Source organism: Cupressus sempervirens, chromosome 4 (assembly GCF_028749045.1).
Source record: "Cupressus sempervirens isolate cs-2001-9-10 chromosome 4, ASM2874904v1, whole genome shotgun sequence".
Lineage (NCBI taxonomy): Eukaryota > Viridiplantae > Streptophyta > Pinopsida > Cupressales > Cupressaceae > Cupressus > Cupressus sempervirens.
The window spans coordinates 434,133,923-434,158,321 of NC_143121.1; the positions used below are offsets into that span (position 1 = coordinate 434,133,923).

Below are 24,399 nucleotides of genomic sequence, written 5' to 3' on the forward strand. Positions count from 1 at the left end.
AAAGACTATACTGCACAACATCAACCAAGACAGGGTTAACCAAACAAAAAACAAGCTGAGAAATGTGTTTCTAAGAAAACAGACTCTATTAATGAGGAAAATTCTTGCAAGAGTACCGCATAATTCATACACCCTTTCATTAAAAAGATATAAACAGCTTCATGAATTCGTTAGTAAAATAAATATACAATGTTAGTTTAACATTCAGCTTATATTGACTATTATGACCAAACAATTACACAAGAAATGTTATTCTAACAAGAAATTCAGAAATGGTAATAATTTGGCACTAGGCAATATATAAAAATAACTAAAATATATCAGGTTGAAACACATCACTAAAAGGAGATGTCCTACCTCAGTGACAGGTGAATAGAACAATCCACAATGCAAGACAATTAAATGAGAAATTTTCTATAGACAATACATTATATTTTTGCATTCATCTCCCAAGAACACCAAGGACAATAAAACACCTTGTAATTATATGCATCATAGAGACCTGAAGTTCAGAACAATGTAAAATGTATTCTCAGATCTGAGAACCTTATAACAAGAGATATATTACCATGTTGATGCCAATTAAGACTGGTTCCGAAATGTTACAAATGTAGCAATATCACCAGTGTGGGCCCTTGGGAAGATCCAAGAGTACCACATACCTCATGCACTCTTTTGTTAGAAAAGAATAAACAACTTCATGGACTCTATGTTGCCGGATTCGGACCCTAGAGCTCAGGTCCGGGTCCGGATTCGAGCCTGGGTCCACGACGGGTCTGGGCAAGGTCCGCGTTTTGGCCTATGGGTCCGCCTGGGTCCGTGCTTGTGGACCCACAAGCCAAAATGCGGACCCGTCGCAGACCCGGGTGAATCCGGGCGGACCCGTGGCAGGTGGGGCCAAAAAGTGGCCCAAAAAGCATTAAAAATATGTTTTTTTTATTGTTTTTTTTTGCCAAACCCTAAAGTAAGGCTTATTAGATGCATTTCATTCATCTAATCTCTCATTTGCTTTGTCATTTTGCTCTCTCATTTTGGTGTGGCCATTTTGCAAGTTTGAAGAGAAGGTTGTAGAGATTGTTTGTGGAGTCTCAAATCCTTCAAATAATCAGTGTTGAGTGTTCCAGGTAGGCATTTGATCCTTCTTTTTGCTTCTTTCATAGTTTGTTTTTAGTTTTTTTTTTTAATTTATTGTTCTAAATTTTTATCAAATTTTGTATAAGTTTTGAAATATTTTTTTAAATTTGTTTTTATAGATTGCAAGAATCCAAGAATGAGTAGTCAAGGTTTAGTGGGTGGGGTGGGATCCCAAAGATTTAAAATTGATAAAGGCTCTCCTTTGTGGAAGTATACAACAAGAATTGAGCAATGTGCTGGTGGGGGAGGGTATATATGGAAATGCAATTTTGGCCAAAACCAATATAGAAGCTCCTATTACTGGGTTAAACATCATTTGATAAGTCCACCAAGTCAAGGGAATTCCATGTGTGAGGGGCCCCCAAAGGGAGGTAAGTTGTCGGCTGCTCAAATACCAGGCATGTTAAAAGAACAAGAAGAGGCTGATAGGTTAGTGTCAAAGGCAAAAAAAGATAAGTCAAAGCAAAAACCACCAACACCACCCTCTCAAACAATTAGTAAACCACATCCCTTCCTACCTACCCCATCTATGGATGAAGATGAAATAGAAACACCCGCATTCCGCAAGAGAGGCCCATTAGATATGGCATTTGAAAATGACAAGAGAAATTGCTGCAATAAAGATTAGGCATTGCCTCATTACAAATGGCGTTTCATTCAATGTAGTGAGATCCCCTTATTGGAGAGAGATGGTGAAAGCAATAAATGATGCACCTCATGGTTACCAATCCCCTGGATATGAAAAGTTGAGAACCACCATATTGCATAAGGAGAGAAAGAATGTAGAAAACCTCCTCAAACCAATAAGAGATTCTTGGATCCAAACGGGGGTGAGCATTGTCTCTGATGGATGGAAAGATTGCAAAAATCGTCCATTAATAAATGTGATTGCTGTTTGCCCCAAGGAGGCAATGTTTTTGAAGGCGGTTGATTGTGAAGGGCAAGTAAAGGATGCAAATTTTATTGCCCAACTTCTCATTGAATCCATAGAGTCCGTGGGAGCTGACAATGTTGTCCAAGTAATAACAGACAATGCTAAAGTTTGTAAGGCTGCAGGTGCTTTGGTAGAAGCATGATATGAGCATATCTTTTGGACACCATGCACTGTCCACACCTTGAACTTGGTGATGAAAACAATGGGCAGCCAAATTGAATGGATGAAATATGTGTATGAGGAGGGTGAGCAGATCCAAATGTTTGTGACAAACCACCATATGTCACAAGCAATTTTCAAAACTTTCTCCTGCTTGGAATTATTGAATGTAAATTTTAAACTTTATTTAGCTTCATTTATCATTTTAATTTTTGTGTCATACTTTACAAAATTTAATACATATTCTTAAATTTTTGTGTTATCAACTTATCATATTAACTTACAATTTGAATTAACATGGTAATAGGTTGTTGAAACAAGGTTTGCTTCACAACAATCGTCCTTAGATGACTTGTGAGGGTGAAAGAGGCATTGGGTCAAATGGTTATTAGCAACAAATGGGGTGGATGGAAGCAAGCTGATACAAAAAAGGCCAAACCTATAAAGGATTTGATCTTGAGTGATGATTTTTGGAATAGGGTGGAATATGCATTAGAACTCACCGAGCCCATCATGTTTATGCTTCGGTATGCGGACACGGATGAGCCTTGTTTGGGGAACATATATGATGCCATAGACTCCATGCTAGAAAGAATGAAATCAGTAAGTTTAAATTTTTATACAATACTTTATCCTTGTTTATTGAGAGATTTTGATTTTTTATTTTAATTAAGTTATTAACACTACATCAAGATAACTTACATGTACATCATTTGACATCCCAGGTTATTCAGAGGAGAGAGCAGGATCCTAATACCTTGTACACTAAGCTGGAGAAAATTGTTTTACATCGTTGGAACAAGATGACTACACCTTTACACCTCCTAGCATATGCACTTTCTCCTAGACATTATAGCAGTGAGATACTTGCTATTCCTGGTAGAGTGGCACCATATACAGATCATGAAGTTGCTCCTGGGTATAAGAGGGCACTTAACAGGCTCTTTAGTGATCCTAATGTGGCATCAAATGTTAGGAGAGAGTTTTTTGATTTTGTCTCAAGCAAAAATGCAGAACTTGATGCAATCAATGACAAAAGTAGATTGGATGCCATTGGATGGTGGTACTTACATGGGGAAAGTTACATGTATCTCCAACCTCTTGCCATTAAGATCTTGTCACAAGTATGTATTTAAGTTTTTTTTCCTTTTCTTATGGCCACTTAGCTTGTCGAATTAGCACTCTCAAATTCCTATTGTATTGTAAAATTACTTAGCCAATTTTTTTAAATTTGTTGGTTGTCTCTCTAGGTTGCGAGCTCTTCTGCTGCTGAGCGGAATTGGAGTACATACTCCTTTATCCACTCAGTGAAGCATAACCGGTTGGGTTCGAAGAAAGCAAAGGACTCAGTATTTATTCACAACAACTGGCGCCTCCTATCATGCAAGAATCCTGGATATAAGAAGGGACCAGAGAAGTTGTGGGATGTACTACCTAAGACTTCTGACTTGGATATGACTGTCCAAGACATATCTAGAATTGCCTTGCTAGATGTTGAGGAGGACAAGGAGGAGGATGTGGCTGCATCTGGGGCTAGTGGAACCGGTTTGGATTCCAATGATGAGGAAAATGTCAATGATATAGATGAGGATAAAGCCATTGATCCCTCATATTTTGATGACCCATTTGACCCTTGAAGGGCATTTGCATCTTTGATAAACTATGTTTAAACATTTGTCATTGACTCGTTGAGTTATTTTTGATTTATCACCATGTTTCACAGTTTCAAACTTTATTAAGTCATAATTTATTATCTATCAATCTGATGAAGTAGTCTATGTTTTGAAATTCCATTTTGCATTTTAGTAATTCAATGTATGATTTTATTTACAACATTGGCATAGATTAATGAGTGAGTATTTAATGTTTATCTTTGACATTTGGCATTGATCAATAACCAAGTAGCATTGATATATTCATACTATGGAATGACTTAGTTTTACTTTTACAACTATGTGAGTTTTTTTTTTTTTTGCATATATATATATACACTCACGAACCCACCCACGAACCCAAATGGGGAAAAAAAATTTTGCTCGAACCCACAAACCCAAACCGCGAACCTGAATCCGTCCCCAAACCTAAATCAACAACTTAGCATGGACTCTTAAGTTAAAAAATAATAATGCTAGTTTAACAGTCAGCTTATATTGATTGGTTTGACTGAACAATTCGACGAGAAATTTAATCACCACAACAAATTACAGAAATGATAATAATTTGACACTAAGCAATATGTAAGAATAACTAAAACATGTCAAGTTGGCCCTATGATTCTAAGTGCCATGTTGTAGGTGTATTCTATAATGTTTACTGTTTATAGACTATAGGAGATGGATGGAGCAGCCAGTCAGATAGGTAGGGTCACCTCCACCAATCACTATAGTATATAGGTAGGAGTTCATAGGGACCCTACTGAGAAAAGAAGAGAGCTTGAAATATCAAACAAGAGTTTCCACCCTATGTATTCTATCATAGGATAAAGGCTCCTATAATAACATCGAGAACCCTAACTCCTCCCACCACCTTGCGAGTATTGCCCTATCTATGGCACCTATCCCAAGGAAGGTTCCCCAGGCCCTACCTATCATATCTTGATCTGAGGTGTTGGTTTCTAACATCGAGAAAGGGTGGTCTTGTTCTCCTTTCAAAAATGTGGTTGTATACCATATAGAATAGATGGTCATATTGCTCTCTTATATACAATACCCACACAAAGCTTGGACATAAACAACCCAACACCTACCAACCCAAGGAGATCCTAGGGGGCTCACCTACTAACATTGAATTGAAATTGAAGCTACTACTAGACATTTGAATATAGGGTGACTTATCACCATCATTTTTTGAACATTCCCTACAAATGGAGTTAGTTTGCTCAAAAAAAGATTACATTCACAAACTTTACATTTTAAAAATCCCTCAATTTTGCACCACTATACGGACTACAATCTCTCTAAGGAGCTAAAATGATCAAACATTCACCTTAAAAGGAGGGTTCAAATTTAAGTAAAAGTAAAATATGTCATAGAAACTAAGAATGTCCAAAGAGTGTACCCTTCAACTTAAGAGGGAGAAGGTTGCAATGGAAAGGATATTACCTAGTTTCTTTGAACCCACAAGCTCCATAGATGTGGAAACACACATAAAATTTCTTCTAGGCTAAGGTAAGGCTTATCACAAGAGACAATCTAGACACGGGTACCATTCACTATCATAAATGCATATACAAAAAAATTAATGTAGTCACTTTCTTTGAACAGAAGTATAATTCCCTCAATGTCAAAACAAAATAGATCCACTCTACACCTAGAATAAGATTATGGCCTAGGGCAGACTAGTCCTAATACAAGAAGAATGGTGTTTCACAAGCTTTTTTTATCATCCCTGTATGAATCAATTTTATCATATGTTAGTAGGTCCTTGTATTTACCTTGCGATGCACAAATGGTTTGAAACAAGACTAATTCAACTCAGATACACGCAAGCAACGCCTAGGCATCTAGGCTCCCTAGGGGGAAACCCAAGATGCCTGGCCAATACTCTACGCATACATTGACAAACCCAAACACACCTATAGCCCATGAATCTTCAAAAATATATAAAGAAGTAAAAATAAATGCATTGAAAAACAATCTTCTAGAAGTATAATTACTTAGAGACCCATCTCTTACCCCCCCTCCCACCTGGAGACACGTCTTGAAGGCAAGGACATGTTTCCAATAACAGAGACATAACGAAGACATCCCCAAAGGCATCTCCCGCCCTCTCCAAAATCTCCCAACCAAAAATTGGCATCTCCCGCTAGAAAACATAGGGCATAAGTTGTTATAAAAAACTCTCGTTCTTATTCTCTCTCATTACCCTTGAAAAATATATTACTTATCTATTAGTAATGATAATTTTAGCCAGCAAAGTCTTTGATCAATCTACTTAGTTGCCTCTACAGAAAGACTCATTACTGATGCACAATTACTCACTTTTCTTGTACTGGCATGATTTACCAATAATTGTTCTTTTAAAGAAGTCACCAAAATAGTAATTAGAGATCTTTGTGTAACATCAACTCAATATCTTCAGCCTTATCAATACAAATCCAAGCAAACCTTCTCCACAACCAAAATGACAATATAAAATTTCTCACTAGTATGCATCTCATCTCCTTCAGCACATGCATCATCATCATCAAACTATCAATATTTTTGAATTTCAGTATCTAATGATAAGCTAATATGAAATATGTATTTTAAGTTTTTAACTCCGATTCATCAACATAAAGACATTTGTATATTTAAACATTAACTTCATGATAATCTTTGTCACTGTAGTTGTTTTTAAATTCTATGCAATCATATGCTCTACAGATTATTAAAACACATTAAACAAAAATTGGTGTATCCAAGTACCTCGTCTCCTATTTTGAAATTAGTTGTACTAGTATCAATACTAGTATGTAGTCTTCAAGTACCCTTATCTCTTGATAACCTTTCCTAAAAGGCTTTAGACGCCCTAAAGTGAGGGCATAACGAATACTTCACCTCATTTGGCAAATACAAGGGCAAAATTGCCAATGTTGGATTTTGAAGGTTGATTCATTTATTACGAAGTTGAAGACCACAAGAGAGCTCAAATACACCAATTAGGCAGAAATATTTGCACAAAGATGTAATTATCAAGGATGAGTAAATATTTCCCTTTTTCAAGTTTTGAATTTTCTATTTTTTGGATAATTGGCAAGTTTTTGTTTAATTTTTGGTAAGCCTTGAATAGTTTTTATAATTTTTATACAAAGGGAATAAAATGCCTTTTTTTTAAAAACTGAGTTGTAGATTTGTTAATTTGTAATATTTTTATTGTTTTAGGTTCAAACATAATGTAGTAGTTCTAGTTTCATTGCCCCAGTTACGAAGAGTTCATTTAAATTTTATTGTCACCTCTTTAGCAACATAGGTCAATGATTGAACAACTTCTTAGAGGTGTGGGTTATCTTTGTCATTGTATACATTGTGCAAAAGAATATAAGAGCTCACAATCCTGATTGAAAGCTCAACTGCACACTATTCATTTAACAGGAACAAGAGTTTGCCTTGGGAAAAACAAAAATGGGTAATATTGACTAATATTATAAAACAAAAGGATGTAAATATTGCAAGAAATAATTAAAAGGCTCTAGCACATCCTCTTCTCAAGAAAATTATAATGTCCCCTTACGATCCCTTGGGATTTGGGCTAATTTCTTTAAATTCAGTTGTAGACGATTTCTTTCTATTATATATTATACAATTAAAGAAGTGTAACACGGCCGCTTTGGTACATTGGTACGTTGAAATGCAGAGAAGAGTTTCCAGAACATGGGTACAAAGGGCCTTAATTTTGAGATAGTGACAAGGTGCTAGAACTTGATATGCTAGTTACGAAATAATGTTTCAGTATAACAAAGAAAAAATACAACATGAACCAGAATCATAGAACATTCAACGTAGTAACATAGTACATACCAAATAGAAACATTAAAAATTCAGAATTAAAAATGATATTCAAGTACTATCCCTGTCGGTGGCATGGTTGTGGAATGGTGAAGGTAAGGGTGCTTGGTTACTCCAAGTATCCAGTACGACTACCTATCAGAGATGGGCATTTCAAGAGGTATTTTTGTTCTTTTTTTGGGTCGGGGTGCAAGTCGAACCCATACTCATACCTGAGGGTAAATTAATTGCTGTAACAACATACTCAGTACCCATGCCCATACCAGAAATGATAAATTAGATTTTATCCAACAGCTATGTGAGACATCTATGTCCCTTAGTGAATTTAATAAAGAAAGCAATCAGGTTGCCAATGCAGAGGCATCACTCCATGGAATTCCATCTATGAACAAAAGTCTCCCATGAAAAAGGGGCCAAAAACCTCAAATCATGATACTAAATGTCATTCCATAATGAATAACTCAAATTACCATACAAAGAGTAGCATCTCCTTTTGATGTCATAGGAGATAGCATACATGTAAACAAACTGTTCCTTACACTCCACCTGCTTAAGGAATACAGCTGGAAATCATGTCCACGTGAAGAATATGGTACTCAGGCTCAAGTTCAAGTCATAAAAGTTCCTTAGCCTCCACCTTGTTCATGCATAGAACCCATTGCTCCATGACTCCAGCATCTACTTTTAGGTTGTATAAATACTATATTTCCCAGACCATATTCAATTTCTGAAACTCCTTTACCAATTTATTTAAGAAATAAAGAATTTGTTTATGATGAATTTTAAGCAACATTTATCATGTAGTTTGGCCTGGAAATATAAGGGCTTATTTTTAAAGATTTCTAACGAAAATTATATATATTATTTCAAGCTCAAGAAATCAGCCATTACATGCCACCAAATGCAGATTCAGAAACTTATAGAAAAGGGGATATTTCTAATCATATTTTTCCAGGCAGAATTGCTGTTGCAAACACTCAAGAGTTCAATGATACGTATGCAGTTGTTTCTGGTAAAGAGATCATGGCTCCTACAACACTTCAAACTCTGGCGATATATACCAGACCCTTAATATAACTGCTGTGCTTTTGTATCTCTGCCTACACCTATCTGACTATATTCCAATGAAGCTGATAATTTCTGCTGTCCTGATGGTTGTCTCAGATTGGGGAAATGAGTTATCTGGGTCTGAGAAAAGGATGCCAAATCACTGTAAACTCTTTGTTTGTTTTCGGTGATTGCTGCAAATGTATTTACATTGCCTATTACGGTATATGTTTTTGAATGGCAATGATAGCGCTCTTATTTATATTAAAGAAGAGACATGTCTCCTCATGAGACATGTCTCCTTATGAGACAAGTCTATCCATTATTATCTAATTAATATAATACCAAATGATTATTTAATTATATAATATCTCATATTTTTAATATATATATATATATATATATATATATATATTTCTCACTTCAGTCTCATAGCTTATCCAACTGAAGCTACCAAACATCAATACTCCCTCTTATCTAGGGAGGATAAACACATGACCATATATAACCTCAATGTAATATAAAGATATTGGGAGTAATGGCCTCCTGAATGGTGAGTTGCAAGATATTCACCAAGTACTCTGAGTAATGGCCTCCTAAATGTCAACTCATTTTGATATTCACTAGGTCCTCTGTGTAATGGCCTCCTAAAAATTAATTTGCATAGCATTCGCCATGTACTCAAAATGTTCATAAGATATGTGCACATGCATTCTCGTAATGCTTACCATATGAACATCCACAATGCAAATTATAATCTATCATGATTTGCATAGACATCATAAGATATCCATCATAATAGAAAATTAAGTTATTGTAAGATCATCAACTTTCAATAACTTTTGCAAATACAAGTGATGATCATTTGGAAGTCATCACTTCCTAGTAATGCACACAGGGGGTAGTCCCATTAATCTTGTAGTCACACACATGATACCAAAAAATTACATTAAGTCAAAATTCCCTCTCATTATGATATCATCAAAATCTTCAAAGATCAACTAACATAATCTTCTGGGCTCCTTTACCTTTGAAGAAGCATCAGACTCTCTCTGAATCTGATATCAATCTCCCTCTTCCTACAATAACATTTTTGGAAGAAAAGATCAAGGAAAATAGCTTTACTAGTACTTATAGAAATACAATTAAGAGATTAACAACAAAAATAAAGGTAGTTTTCCAGATATAATAATCTGAAAATACTTCTCTTTTGTAGTATAAGGATAATGTCATTCAGACAATACTTGATCCACTTTAGCACTATTGATAGATTATTGCTCCAAGCTCATAGATACAATATTAGTTTCAGTCCTTATATCTTCCTTATAAAGAATATCAAATACAAATTATATTCTCTTATTCTCCCATATTCTTTATTTCCATATATAACTCAATTCCATTATACACTATTATGATTTAAACTTAAAAGTTATTAATTTCATCATACATATATAGCAATCACTATAATAATCATAACAATGAGAATACCATCTAATATCATAACAACAATAAAATTATGATACCTAGGAGGGTGAGCAATCTTGTACCCATGCCTACACACTTATCCTTATAACCATCCTATCACAATGACATCCACGTCACCTTTGCTTGGCGGTATCATGCGTGCCTCTTTGACTTTCCTCACAAACTCTCGTCTTCGATGCTAGTGTCAAGCAATGGGCTTGGATGATTTTGTATGGACCCATGCATGACTTTTGCATTTATTATCAAGTTGAGCCAATAAAGGGGTTGCATTTGTAATCTTTTAACACCAGTCACATATATGTTATGTCTTAGTAGTTATTTTGCTCATTTCAAATTATTTCATTTATCTGCCTTTGTTGCGTGTTATCCATTCAATTTTGCTACGTTACCATATTTGCCTAATCTCTACAAAAATCGCTGCAAAGTCGACGTGCAGGACCTTGGTTGATTTGGCAATAAATATGGGATAACATTTGTTTTTGAGTGCAAAATGGGAATGACTTGTCAACAAATTTTGCGATTGCGAATATGTTGACTTTTCCAAATTCATTTTTAATGTTTTCTACCAAATGAAAGTATAAACCTAATTTTTAAAAAGTAAGAAGCGAAATCAGGATGTCCTAAACCGTTAAACATTAAGACTTAACTCTTCCTCCCACAACGGCAAACATTACATCAGACGTTTCAATGTCTCAATGCCGCGACTCATGATTGATCTTGCGACTTGACGTTTCACTGATTCATTTCGCCGCCATGAAATTGTGGTATGATCCTGGAAAAACCCAGATGGATCTATCAAGAACCGAAAGAAAGAATTCAAATTTCAAACCTATGCAATAATTTGTTAATATTTGGTTTTGTTTTTTATTATTACTCTTGACCTTGTCTGGGGAAGACAGAATTGGGTCTATGTAAGTAGTTTGCATTTTTAGTGCCACATTTGTAATGTTTTCTACTCCTACAAATTTAAACATGAACTCTAATTGCCTTTATAAATCAACAAAACAAGAACATAAACCTTTGTTCTTTATTTATTCGAGTTAAATCATGTTTTACCAAAGTTATTAATAACTAGCATTAATCAATTTTTAGAATTAATAACATATTTATATTAATATTAACTTTATTTATTATTTGATTGTTATATTTTATATTAACTTTATTAATATTGTATAAGGCTCATAAATAATCCTTTATATTTAAAAAGGATTAGGAAATATATATATTTACTCTAATATACATGTAAGTAATTTTCCTTTTTTTTTTTTAAAAACTTGTAGGAACGAACCCAAAAAGAACTGAACCTAGCCCAAAAAAAATTGAGCGAATGCCGAACCCGAATATCAAACCCACATACGAACCAGAATCCAAACCGACAACTTAGCATTTTTGTCGTTGATGATTATTTCGTTTTATATTATATGCTAGGCTATTTTCTAAACCTACATTAATGGGTTGAAGCACCAAGGAAAATGTCTTCCTATTCAATGATGTTATTTCTCTCTACGTTATATATCTCCTCACATATTTCATAATATATCTCCTCACGTATACTCATCCTTATCGCTCTATTTGTGGGTGTCATTTAAATGATGATTCTCATATTTATTTTTTTCGGAGGTTATATCCCATTTGCACAACATCGACAAACAAGACCACATTTATGCAAAGCGTCAATGCCTAATTATATGGAGATGTGTAATGGCTTTCTCTATGCACCTAGATTATGTCCAACTTATGCCCAGTTGTATATAAAACTCTGTTAAATGCAATTGGTAGTAACCATCTATTTTTGTATGATGATCGTACTGATTTTCCAACAGACTATGATCCCACCTTTGATGAAGTATGGACATTTGCGCCTAGAACAATTGAGACCTGCTGACTGTACTCCTTTGTAAATTCCAAGTGGTTGCAAAATTAATTTGCTCATGACTCAATTAAGGTCTCCCACTGTCTATTGCTTTTTATAAACATTGGTGGTTCTTGCACAGATTTTTGTCAACTCTTGAGTCTTTGGTCAGACTTAATATCCTTTTGCCCTTCGCTATTCTCCTCCATCATTGATTACCTCCCATCTTTGCATTTTTTTTAATGCCAACATTGGTAGATATTCTTATTAAATCTTCCTCCCAAGAGAGATCTTCTTGTATTATTGATTTGTGACTCCTTCATTACTTCCTAAGACTAGAAGTAAGACAGAATTCTGACAACATTATACTTAATCAAGGGAAATATACATTAGATATCTTGAAGAGATTTGGAATGTGGAACTGCAAGTCTATGTCTTCTCCAAAAGAGACTAGTATACATAAACTTAAAGAAGCAACAGCAGAATCACCTTCCATAGATTCTACTGTACAGATAGATGATTGGGTCCCTTATGTACTTGGAAAATACAAGACCTGATATTTGCTATGCTGTTAACGCCTTAAGTCAGTTTATGTGTGAGCCAAAGGAGATTCACCTAGTTGCAGTCAAACACATTATGAGATACTTACAAGGCACTCTTAACCTTAGGCTCAAATATGAGAAAATTCACTCAGATTTACATGGATTCAGAGACTCGGATTGGGGTGGAAGTGTTAAAGCTAGAAAAAGTACTTCAGGCTGTTGTTTCAGTTCAAGATCAGCAATGATATCTTGGATATGTAGAAAACAGTCTTCAATAGCACAAAGTTCCATAGAAGCCGAATACATTGCAACAGTGATGGCCTCTCGGGAAGCAGTTTGGCTTAGAAAGCTACTTGTGGGATTATTTGGTCAAGCCATGAATCCTACAATTATTCATTGTGATAATCAGAGTTCCATCAAGCTTTTGGTGAATCCAATTTTCCATGACAGGTCCAAGCATATCGAAATTCCTTACCATTATGTAAGAGATATGGTAGACAGGAATATTGTAAAATTAAAATACATTTGCATTGCAAATCAAACAGCAGATATTCACACCAAACCCCTCTCTCGAGTAAAGATAGATCACTTCAAGAAAAGACTTGGTATGGTTGAATTGTAATCCATTTGTATTCTTTAAATTATTAATAAAGCAATTTTATTGTCGACCTATTGACTATTATGGGCTCCACCATTTGTATTCATTATTTTAGAGGTGATGATCTCTGAGATAATGAACACTTGTATGAACAACATTATGCGAGATGACAATCTCTTAGATAATGTGCTAAATAGTAGAGTTCTATTGTATAACCTAGGTGAGTTCAAGATCAAATTGTGATGTAGATTAGGCTTCTTGGATCCGATCCATAGTACCATTGGGGTTAAACAAGGTTGTCCTCTCTCTCCTACTTTATTTCGGTTATATATCAATGAGCTTGAAGACTTTCTCTTGAAGTCTTTGCTCCCAGGGGATGATCGTTTTCTTCATTAGGTTTTGATCTCCGTCCTTTTTGCGGATGATGTGGTTCTTCTTGCTTCCTCTCCTGATAGGTTACAAAGACTTCTTGATGGCTTAGCTTTATTTTGTGATCAACGACAGCTTGTGGTTAACTTGGGTAAGATTCGGGTCATGGTCTTTAATGGTTTAATGACTTCTCATCTTCACTTCATTTTTCAGGGCCAAGAGATTGAGATCACTTCATCCTACACATATCTGGGGGTTATGTTTTCCGGTCCGCGGTTTAGTACGAGACCAGCTATTCAGCCTAGAGTTAATAAGGGTATGGATTCTCTTGCTTTGCTCGAGAAATAGTGTTTCAAGCATCACTTCCAAGATACCTCATCTAAGCTATCTCTCTTAGATGCTCTTGTGCGGCCGACTGTTCTTTATGGATCTGTGGTCTATGGCCCTTCTCTTCTTAGCTCTAATTGGGCCTTGATTGAGAGGGTTCAGACTATGTTCTTGAGGCACATCATCAGATGCCATAGGTTCACTCCTCACAGGGTCATTTTTGCTGAGTTTGGTGCTCATCCTTTCAGACTCGCGGCCATTTTTTATTTGGTTTGGTTCCTTCATCGTCTTCGTGAGTTTGTGGATACTACTGGGGGCCGGAACCGCTACTCCTATTTAACTTACTATTCTTTTGTTTCTACTGCGGATGCTAAATTTGGTTCTCGCGCACGATGTTGGTATGCACAGGTTTCTTCTTTACTGTGTTCAATTGGGATTGACATTGAGCGTCTCCCCCCTTTAAGTTCTCTTTGGATGCCCCTTTTTATCTTCTCCCCTCTCGGCAGGAGTTGAATGAGCATGTTCATTTTGATATCTACAGACGTTACATTACCACTACCTGGGTTAACACTCCTGGCGGGTTACGCCCACGGATGTCCTTTTATGCAGAGCATTTTTTGGAGATTTTTGATGGGAACATTGTCTGTCCTAGCTACCTTTCACGGAGATGATCTCATGCCCTATGGATCTCCTCAGGTTCTTTCAAAGTTGGTTCCTCTTCGAGCTCAGACTGATCATCATATTGATAGTGGGCAGCAGATCTGTATGCTATGTACTTTAGGGGAGATGGAGAATGAGGCTCATTTCCTTTTTCGATGCCCTATTTACTATGAGATCAAAGAGAGATTCTTCTGTCTTTTCCGGGAGTGCTTTTCTCTTTACGACTTTTTCAGCTATTATGATCAAAGATGCCTTGCACTTTATCTTTGTGAGCCCACCACGCTCCGTGATAGCACGATCCAATCATTGCTTCCTCACCGAAACTCATCTACTCAGCTCATTACTGCCTTTTTTACACCATTATCTCCTTTGCGGGGTGTAAAAAGGCCTTCCAGCTCTATTTGTTCTTATGGGCTTTCTAGATGTGTCAAATCCCATTCTGGGTATTTGCACCGGTGACACTCCTCTGCGAATAGCCAGAGACAATCCAGTGCCTCACACATTAGCATGTGTATCATTCAATGACTAATTTCTTCTCACCCAAGAAAGACTCCTAGCGTTTTCTGTGTTCTTTGTTGGTTGTTATTGTTTTGGTTGTTTTCGTTTATTTTCGGACACCTTTGTGTGTTCCTGCTAGTCTCAACCTAACTGTTTGTAATCTTTCAATCCCATAGACCTCTTTTTGGTCTTTTGTTGGACATTAATATCATTATCTTATCTTATGTCTATAAGTCACAATTTGGATAAAGGAAGAATTTTATTATTCTCTGGAGTTTATTCTATGTTCTGGTAGATCTTAACTCAGGATCATGTTGTGATATAGGAATACCAGTTCCTATGAGTCACAACTTGGATAAATGAAGAATTTAATTATTCTCTGGATTTAGCCTGTATATTATATTCTTTGCAATACTGTTATCACTACTATCAGTGATATGTCATATTCCAAGTTTAGTAACATGACATAGTATCATGTGTTCATGACATCACATACTCTGAAGATTCAGATAGATATAGAGTATCAATCTATGTTTATTCATCTTAATTGATGATGCTAGATATGTTATCTCTCAGTATGTTTATTAACTTAAGAGGAAGTGTTAATTCTGTAACTTATTAATCATGCTGATCTGACAGTAAAGACCGTACAGATCAGAGTAAGTAACCTATGCCTTCATTGTGATAGGCTACATATATAAATTGCCTTGTCTTAGTAAGGATAGGCGTCTCCCTTGGGTTATTTAGATAAGTCTAACTTGTCTTTGATTAGTTAGGATAAACACTAACTAATGTCTTTTCCCTTGAGCGCTGATTCTAGATAAACTAACCATGGCCAACCTAGATAGGGACATGTCTCTTAGAGAGACATACCCTTTGGTTTGATATTTATATAAGATGGAAATGTAGTTAAAGGACACACAAGAAATATAAGTCTACTCCTTTAAGCAATTCTACCTATAAGAATTTATTGCAGAGATGAAACAAATTTCAGAACAGCATTTAATATTCTGATAACACCTCTTACATTCAGAAGATAAAGAAGATCATCTACAACAAGCATAGAAGGTATTATCTAAGTCTGATTTAATAACAGAATTTGCAGAATATTTACACTATTATGGTCTATGTTTTCCAATGGCAACGATATCACTCTTAATTATATTAAGGCAGAGACATGGAGAGACATGTCTCCTGAGACATGTCTATCCATTATTAACTAATTAATATAATAACAAATGATTATTTGATTATATAATATCTCATATATTTAATATATATATTTAATTTTTATATATCTCACATATATGTAATATATATTTTCCTGCACTTTAGTCTCATACTTTATGCAACTGAAGCTACCAAACATCAACACTCTTCTTATTTTCCCTAGCGCTAACCTTATATCATAAAGTGCAGCCTCCCCAGCTCAATTACATCATTAAATCATTTGTATGCCTCCACTGGACTAGGGTTTCGTCCAGACCACAGACAATACAGGTGTTTCATCATGTAATCGGAAATTGCAAAGCTCCACAAACCTTTGATACGATAAAAAGAAGTAATGAATAATGATCCTGTCTGATTGTATTCCAATGAAGCTGATAATTGCTGCCATCATGATAATTGTCTCAGATTGGAGAAATGAGTTGTCTGGGTCTGAGAAAAGGATGCCAAAATCACTGTAAAGTCTTCTTATTTTTCCCAGTGCTTACCTTATATCATAAATTGCAGCCACCCTAGCTCAGTTACATCATTTGTATGCCTCCATGGACAAGGGTTTTGTCCAGACCAGGCAATACAGGATTTCATCCTGTAATCAGAAATTGCAGATCTCCACAAACCTTTGATATGATAAAAAGAAGTAATGAATAATGATCCTCAATTCCCAACCCATACTCTAATTCAAACTCCAGAAAGCAGTCGATATCTCTAGATGTGTCCTTCCAAGTGACTTAGAAGAATTAATACAACTTCATTCAATATTTAAATAGCTCCCTATGTAATATTACCTAGGTTGATATAATGTTATATCTTAGTATGGCCCCCCTCTTTATATTTTAATGAATAATTATAATTATTATTCATTGTAATTTAGCATTTTGGCCATATTTCACTTGTTCCCTTTATTAATTATAAATTGTAGCTTATAATTTGAGATATGGCAGCCTATAATTTGACTCCCTATGACCAGTCATTTGAGAAGGGACATTACAGTTTCATATGCTCCAATTGAATGTTCTGCTATGGATTTCTTACCAAAAGAAAATTGGGACAAAACCAAAAGACATTTTGTACTAAAGATCTCAAAAGAAGCTTCATGATTAAGAGCTATGAATTAGTAATTAGGAATCAAACAGAAAATCATTCAAGCTCATAACTCAGGGCATTTTCTTCTTCCAAGGTGCAAAACGTGTCACCCAAATTTGCTTGCAATAAGCGAAGAGCATAAGCAAAGAGCTTAACTTCAAGATATTTGTATTGGTTCTTTCATAATGGAATACCTAATTTGCTTGCAATAAGCAAAGAGCTGAACTTCAAGATATTTGGATTGGTTCTTTCATAATGAAATACCAATTTGATCATTCAATGTTCGAGATACTAATAGTAATTGCAGACAATAGGATAGTGAATGAGAAATCTAGAAAGCAAAAAGAATGATGACAGCAAATGAATGAATTTTGCAGTGTTCCATAAACATTTCAAACAAATATTTATACCTTAATGGAAGCTCTTTTCTATATAATAAATCTACTTTGCTGCCCATTCCATTCCATATTCCAGCGAATTCAACAGCTATATATCTGCAAAACAATTCCAGAGGTCAATGGATTCATCAACTGTCAGACAAAGCTGCATCAAAGCAGGGAATATTTAACTTTAATTAGCATGAATCATATAAACTTAAGTGGGCATCTTCAATATAAATCTCTAAAAAAGGTCTCGTAATGCAAAGAAGGTTATACCCTCCACCCAAAATAACAACTCGTTTAGGTAGCTCTTCCAAACTTAATGCCTCGTCTGAAGTTATTGCTAAATCCTGCACATTAATCAATGAAAAAGTAATGAACTTGGAGATAAAATAATGTAGTTTTATAATGCTACAGTACAAAGCTATCTGTTAAAACAAGGCAATCTTGTTACATACTACTATAGGACAATCAATTGATAAAACAACTAGTTTGCTTCTCATACCAAGATCAACCAAATAAATGCATACATAATTCTGTTTGCCATGATTGTGCACATTGTATATTCAGTTTACTAAGATTCAACAGTAGTTGGACAGCTCTATAAGACAGAACGATAGTATACACTTCAGCAGCAGCTTACACAGCTACGACAATTGAGCATCACATCCAGATTTTGACCATGCAATATAACTTGCCCTTGACAAGACTAAGAACAGTTTTCTTTTTGTTTTAAAGTCAATTTTCTTTGCATTAAGTAATAGAAAAGGGTCATGATTATGTGTTAAGATCCTTTAGTTAGATGGCAACTTCAATTAGAGAGTTACACCAACAGTTTTAATATCCCAAATAAGATAAAGAAAAATTGTCCTTGAAACAAATCTGTAATATTCCCACCAAATAGATGGCCTCCATTTCTTGAAATGGTTCAACAAAATAGTGTTCCATAAGAGAAACTCTGTGTTACTTGTAAATTGGAGAGAATACAACACAACAACAAAACTGAGAGACATTACCCAAACAAGCAACATATTTCATTGTTCACGTAGTTGAAAATCCAACCACATTATCTCAGTTTAATTGTGCAATGCTAGAGTGTCACCCTCATTTGCTCACAATAGAGTTTACCTCATATCTAGTTTTGTGTTGAAATAACTCAAAATTTTCAGATGGTTTTTCTGCAATACATCCAAGAAATCCAGGGACATTACAGAAACACAGAAGGCACATCTCAAAAAACCCCAAGAATTTCCCAAAACATAGGATGTACCACACAGCCCCAGAAGTGTAAGAGTTCCCCACCTCCAAGCGAAAATGAACAAAAGAACAAAAGATACGATTTCCTTTCAAAAAAGAAAAACAGTGCCTACAAATGCAATGACTAGTCGAAGTATTGAAATCGATAATCAAAGATTACATGGCCAAGTGGCTCGATTAATATTATAAGACAACGTACAAGCAAGGAAGCTTACTACTAATAATATTTAGTAATTATTATATGTCACAAGGCCTAATAATGATAGATAATAGACTAAAAGATATAAACTAATATTATTAATTTTGGTCTAATGATATAATATATTACTAATATGATAATGATAGATTATTAAGAATATATAAGCTGTCATGGACTTTCATTAATGTACACCCAATATATTAATCTAATAATACACATAATTATTTTTCTTGTAACTAATTTAGTAATACACACAATTGCTTTACTTGCAATTTACATATAATCAATATAATTGTAATAATCATTTCTTAAATTAATAACATCATTATATAATAATCATTATAAGGTTAACAATAAATTTTAATAAATGAAATAACAAAATATAATAAACTAACTTCATAAAGTTAAATAGATGAATGAATCTTAATATCAACATGATTCAATAATCACTAAATGCAAAATAACAAAGATATTAAATAACTTATTAAACTGATAATGTTTTATAATAGAATGACAAGAATTTTAATAATAAACTATTTTACTTACCTACACAATGAACTACGTAAACAAAGGGGCATGTCCCTTGAGTCCAAAGGCATATATAGCCATTGACATAACGGGGTCAAAGGGCATCAGACAAAAACACAGAAACAAAAAAGAAGACATCATCCATAGCGATCAAAATACAAAGGAGGTTACATTCTCTATATTATATTTGACATGGATATTAGTTCCAAAGGAAAATCATAGAGTAAAACAATTCATAATAGTCAAAACCGAAATTGTAGGGGGGTGAAATAAAGAAACTTGTAGCCACGTAGCAAGATGACTGCACATCGTAGGTAAGGTGATGAGAATTATTAATTACAAGGGACATCTTTTTAATTAAAACATTATGTTTATAAAGATGTATACCCATTAATTTTAGCAAGATGAATGGATATTGAGTTGTATTAGGATTTTTAATATATGACAAGGTACTCAATACATAAATGATAATTTGATAGAGAAGATTATAGAAATATATTATGGGACTATTTATATTTATTAGGGATATATGTGATAGTAAATGCTTATATAATAATAAATAGATTTATATGTATAAGTAATTGCAAAGGAATTAGAATGTTTAAAGTTGAATCTCTTATTTTCTTATTATACTCTTTAGAATTGATAGATGGTGTTGTGTAGGTAGAGGCAGAGTAAAACCAGAGGATGTATTGGTGTCCAGCACCCTACAACAAGTAAATCCACATTCTCCTTAGGATAGGTGTAGGAGGGATGTAAAGAATCAAGGTTTAAACATGTTAATTACTAGATGCATTACAGGATATATATTGTTTACTTAAAAATAATCAAATTGTTTGTGTAGTAATGGATGATAAAAAATAGTTATTGATAGCCTCCAAATAGGGGACATTACATTATACAACTCAACACAAACAGATTTATTGCGTATTTGTTATGAAGAGATGTGAGGAGCCATACACACATCTCTTAGAATACAACCAAATTCGCAACAATTCCCAAAATGCACTATATATAATACCAATCAAACTTAATTGAAGCTAGAAAAAAAAGAAACAAAAGAATAGGAGATTATTAAATATAATTCATATTGATCACTGAATAGAAAAAAAACAATTATTTACATCTGATATTCAAAATACATATCAATAATACCTATTAAAAGAGGATTCATTTTATTAGATGTCTGGCATGTATCATATGACAGCATAGTGATATACAGTAATTTATCTATAAATCAATGATGAATTGCAGAATATTTTATTTGCATTCTATTAGGATGAGAGATCCTTATATATATCATTGATAATTGTATACAGAAATTATATTTAAATCCTATTACTATATGATTAATAGAAGGGAAGTCTGTGATATTACCAAGGAGGAGCTTGTATGAATCCAAGCAAATGGATCTTTTCCCAAGAGAGGGTAGGGGTCAGCATTCGATAAGCCTTCATGATATAGACTTGGACCTATAAGTTTTAAGGGAATCCATTGTTGTTTTCAAGGCATCTTGGATAACACCTACACCTTCCATCCTTGGGTGGAAATAGTAATAAGGTTGGATATGAGTGTTAAAGATAGCTTAAATCTAATAACATGAATAACAAATCCTATCAGGGAACAATACAATTCAAATCTAATACAGAAATTTAGTATAAATTAAGTCCCAACAGAAGACAATACAGAAGTCAGAAAAAAAAAATAAAGAGTTCAGAATGTGTAATGCATGAACATTAGGAAGGTAATTATATGTGATGACAACACACAATAATGTGTTCTGATGACAAGCAAAGAAGAAAAGAGCTGGAGACTGCAAGAATATTTAAACATACAGCATAGAAAAGATGAAATATAACAAATCACATAGAATTCCGGAAATACTAGATCATACAAAGAGTTGTGTAAATAGATGGATGATTTAGCAGAAAACTACCTTTCCGGGAATATTTAGTTGTGAAGCTCGACTACCAGTCGCAATTAAAATATGCTGAGCTGTGTAGTGCTTGTGTGCCCCATCTGGAAGTATCACCTCAACTTCATGCTGTTCAACTAACTTGGCTTCCCCTTCCAACATTGTAACCCCAGAGTTGGTAAGCAATCTTTTGTAGATTCCATTGAGCCTTGTTATTTCTTTTGTCTGTAATAGTCGAGAAAAAGCAGTTAAAACATAATTATAATCAAGAAAGCTATCTCTTTCACTGTCTTACAATGGGGATTCTAGCAGGTTTCTTGCCCTCAAATTTTAAAACTATCTCGTACTGTGCAATATATTATCAAAAAAGAATTCAAATGATAAGTATCACTGAATAAATTTTTAGATGTCAATCCAAAATAGTAAAATATTGGATGGTTTTGAACACAAAGTGCACAATGGGATCAACCCATTAGATGAGAAAAATGCACTTTTGGGAAGACCAAGTAGATAACAATTAAAATGAAGGCATTACTATTTAACAATCAAAGAGAAACGCATTCTTCTTAAAAGATTAATGTTACAAGGCATGATAAGCTGTTGTATCAGCTTGAGGAAAACATAACATAGAATATATCTTACTACTTGCAGAATAAGTCGGACTAGATGATCAACTTAAACTACATGAGAAGTCTAAAAAAAGTTTAAAATCAGGGTAAGTGTTAAGGCCATACATTTTAAACAAATCCTAAAAAGAAGCTATAAAGCTCAACATTGAAAACTACAAGAAATTTGGACTTCCGTGTAGTCTTCTCTCAGGGCAAGGCATTATAATCATGTTCCATCAACAGTAGGAAAAAAATGATTCCTTGCAGTTTACAAAGAAGCCAAATATAACTGTTGTGAGATATTGAAAGCAGAAGCAACTCTAAAGATATAGCTAGAAACAGCATTAGAAAAAGGAACAGACTGTATGCGAAAATTTAGCTAATATTTGTATTCCAAGCTGCTAACAGAACACAAACCAAAACCTTATTCCAAAAACATATTCTCAACCAATCCCTTTATGTAAATATCAAAAAAGCATTGAAATGAGTATAATATGGAAATCTAGCTCTACAATCCTTTCAAATAGAAAATCATTTGGACCGACCTTGTGTAAACCAATTACAAGAATTACATGAATTTGCCCTGTAGCATTCTATCTATCATACTAAACATGTTTCAATACCTTATTTTCCAGAAGCCTTTTCCAGTCAAAAGTGATTGGCCCATTGATATCCCATCCAAAATTTCTTGAATCCTGGATGTCATGCAACAAGGATAAATTAAAGTATTTCCTATAAATCAACTGGAACAAATTCAATGGAACCCCAGTGAAAATCAAAGAATAAAACAAATGAATAAGTATTTCCCCCAAGTCCTTTAACTCTCATCTTAATTATATATTTGATTGAGTTGTCAGTCCTGATATGTGTGTAGGTATGAGGATCCAGTACTTTTGTCTTCTGTTTCTTGTTTTTCTACATGGGTTTGTTACATCTTGTGGATGGCCTTACAAAAGTATGTATGATATTCAAAATTTTGATATTAATGGCAAATCAATATATTTCCATAATATGCATAAAATAAACAAAATTATCCATAAAATACTACCAATATATTGTAGTTCGATATCTTTTTTCCCAGCATTTCAACTTTTTCTTTTCTCTTCTTAAAAGTTTGTGTAGTTTAATTAGGAAATTTAGAGATCCAGAGTCAACCTCGGTAATGATTTCATACTATATGATTTAAAGAGTGACTCTGCTCCCTGCACATGTAGCCCAATTTTATCTTAGAGAAATCGCACAGAAAATGCAAAATCAGGGCAACTCAACTGTCATGAAAAGAACATTATGCTTAGTTCAAAAAAGGTCCAGTTGAATCCCTGTAAAACAGTATTATTGCCATATCCAAGTCTTGTCAAACCAAATTAGAAGCTGCACTAAATATGCAACTCCCACTGACAGAATCTGTTATTATTGCTATGAACAATGTATAGCATTCAGAATCATATTTTCAAGGTGGTTTTGATTATGCATATATATTTACAATATTTCCCATTTTTCCATAAGTTGTAGTTACTTTGTAGCATACTCAACTCATAAAAATTATTAGTCAATAATCACAAATCAAGTGGAACCCGCAAAGCGCACAAGCACCTCTAAAGCATATTTGTTATACCTTGGAGAGTAAACATTGATTTCTCAAAAATTAACAGCTTTGGCTTCTAACCCTCTAGCATCTTGCCCAATTAATAATTGCTGCTGGTATGTATGATGCATCACATTTATTGTGAATGTGTGATTGTTTCAAAGCATACTTCGAGAGAGTTTCATGATGGAAGGACAAAGGGGTGAGTTTCAGGGTCAAGTGGCCCAAGGGCCTCAGTTTGGTTATGGTAGGGGAATGGTGGAGTGGGGCGATGAACATACGGCGCAAACTCGTGGTACTTGAAAAATCAGTTACAAGATGTGTAAGAAAAAAACTATAAGAATTGCACATGGAACTTTGACATACAATGTAAAATTTACCCTAATAAACAATGTTAAGTTTATGGGATGGGTACAGCAGCAGGCAATTTTCTCGGACGACAATTTTTTCTGCCAATTTGGGAGATGGCTAGGGGACGGCAAAGAGGACAGCTATATGACAATAAGGAAAATTAAAATATGTAGAA

General features: G+C 34.4%; 1 protein-coding gene across 2 annotated transcripts in view; it reads right to left on the bottom strand.

Annotated features, from left to right (window-relative positions):
* Positions 1 to 24,399, bottom strand: part of LOC149561875 (glutathione-disulfide reductase) — a 200,890-nt gene that overhangs the window by 86,868 nt on the left and 89,623 nt on the right. For both annotated transcript variants that reach the window (XM_089825405.1, XM_089825404.1), the window contains exons 5-8: positions 22,912 to 22,983; positions 21,702 to 21,905; positions 18,058 to 18,131; positions 17,812 to 17,895 (exon numbers count right to left, since the gene is read on the bottom strand). In XM_089825405.1, coding sequence (XP_089681531.1) covers positions 17,812 to 17,895; positions 18,058 to 18,131; positions 21,702 to 21,905; positions 22,912 to 22,983 — 434 coding nt within the window. The remainder of the gene's footprint in view (positions 1 to 17,811; positions 17,896 to 18,057; positions 18,132 to 21,701; positions 21,906 to 22,911; positions 22,984 to 24,399) is intronic.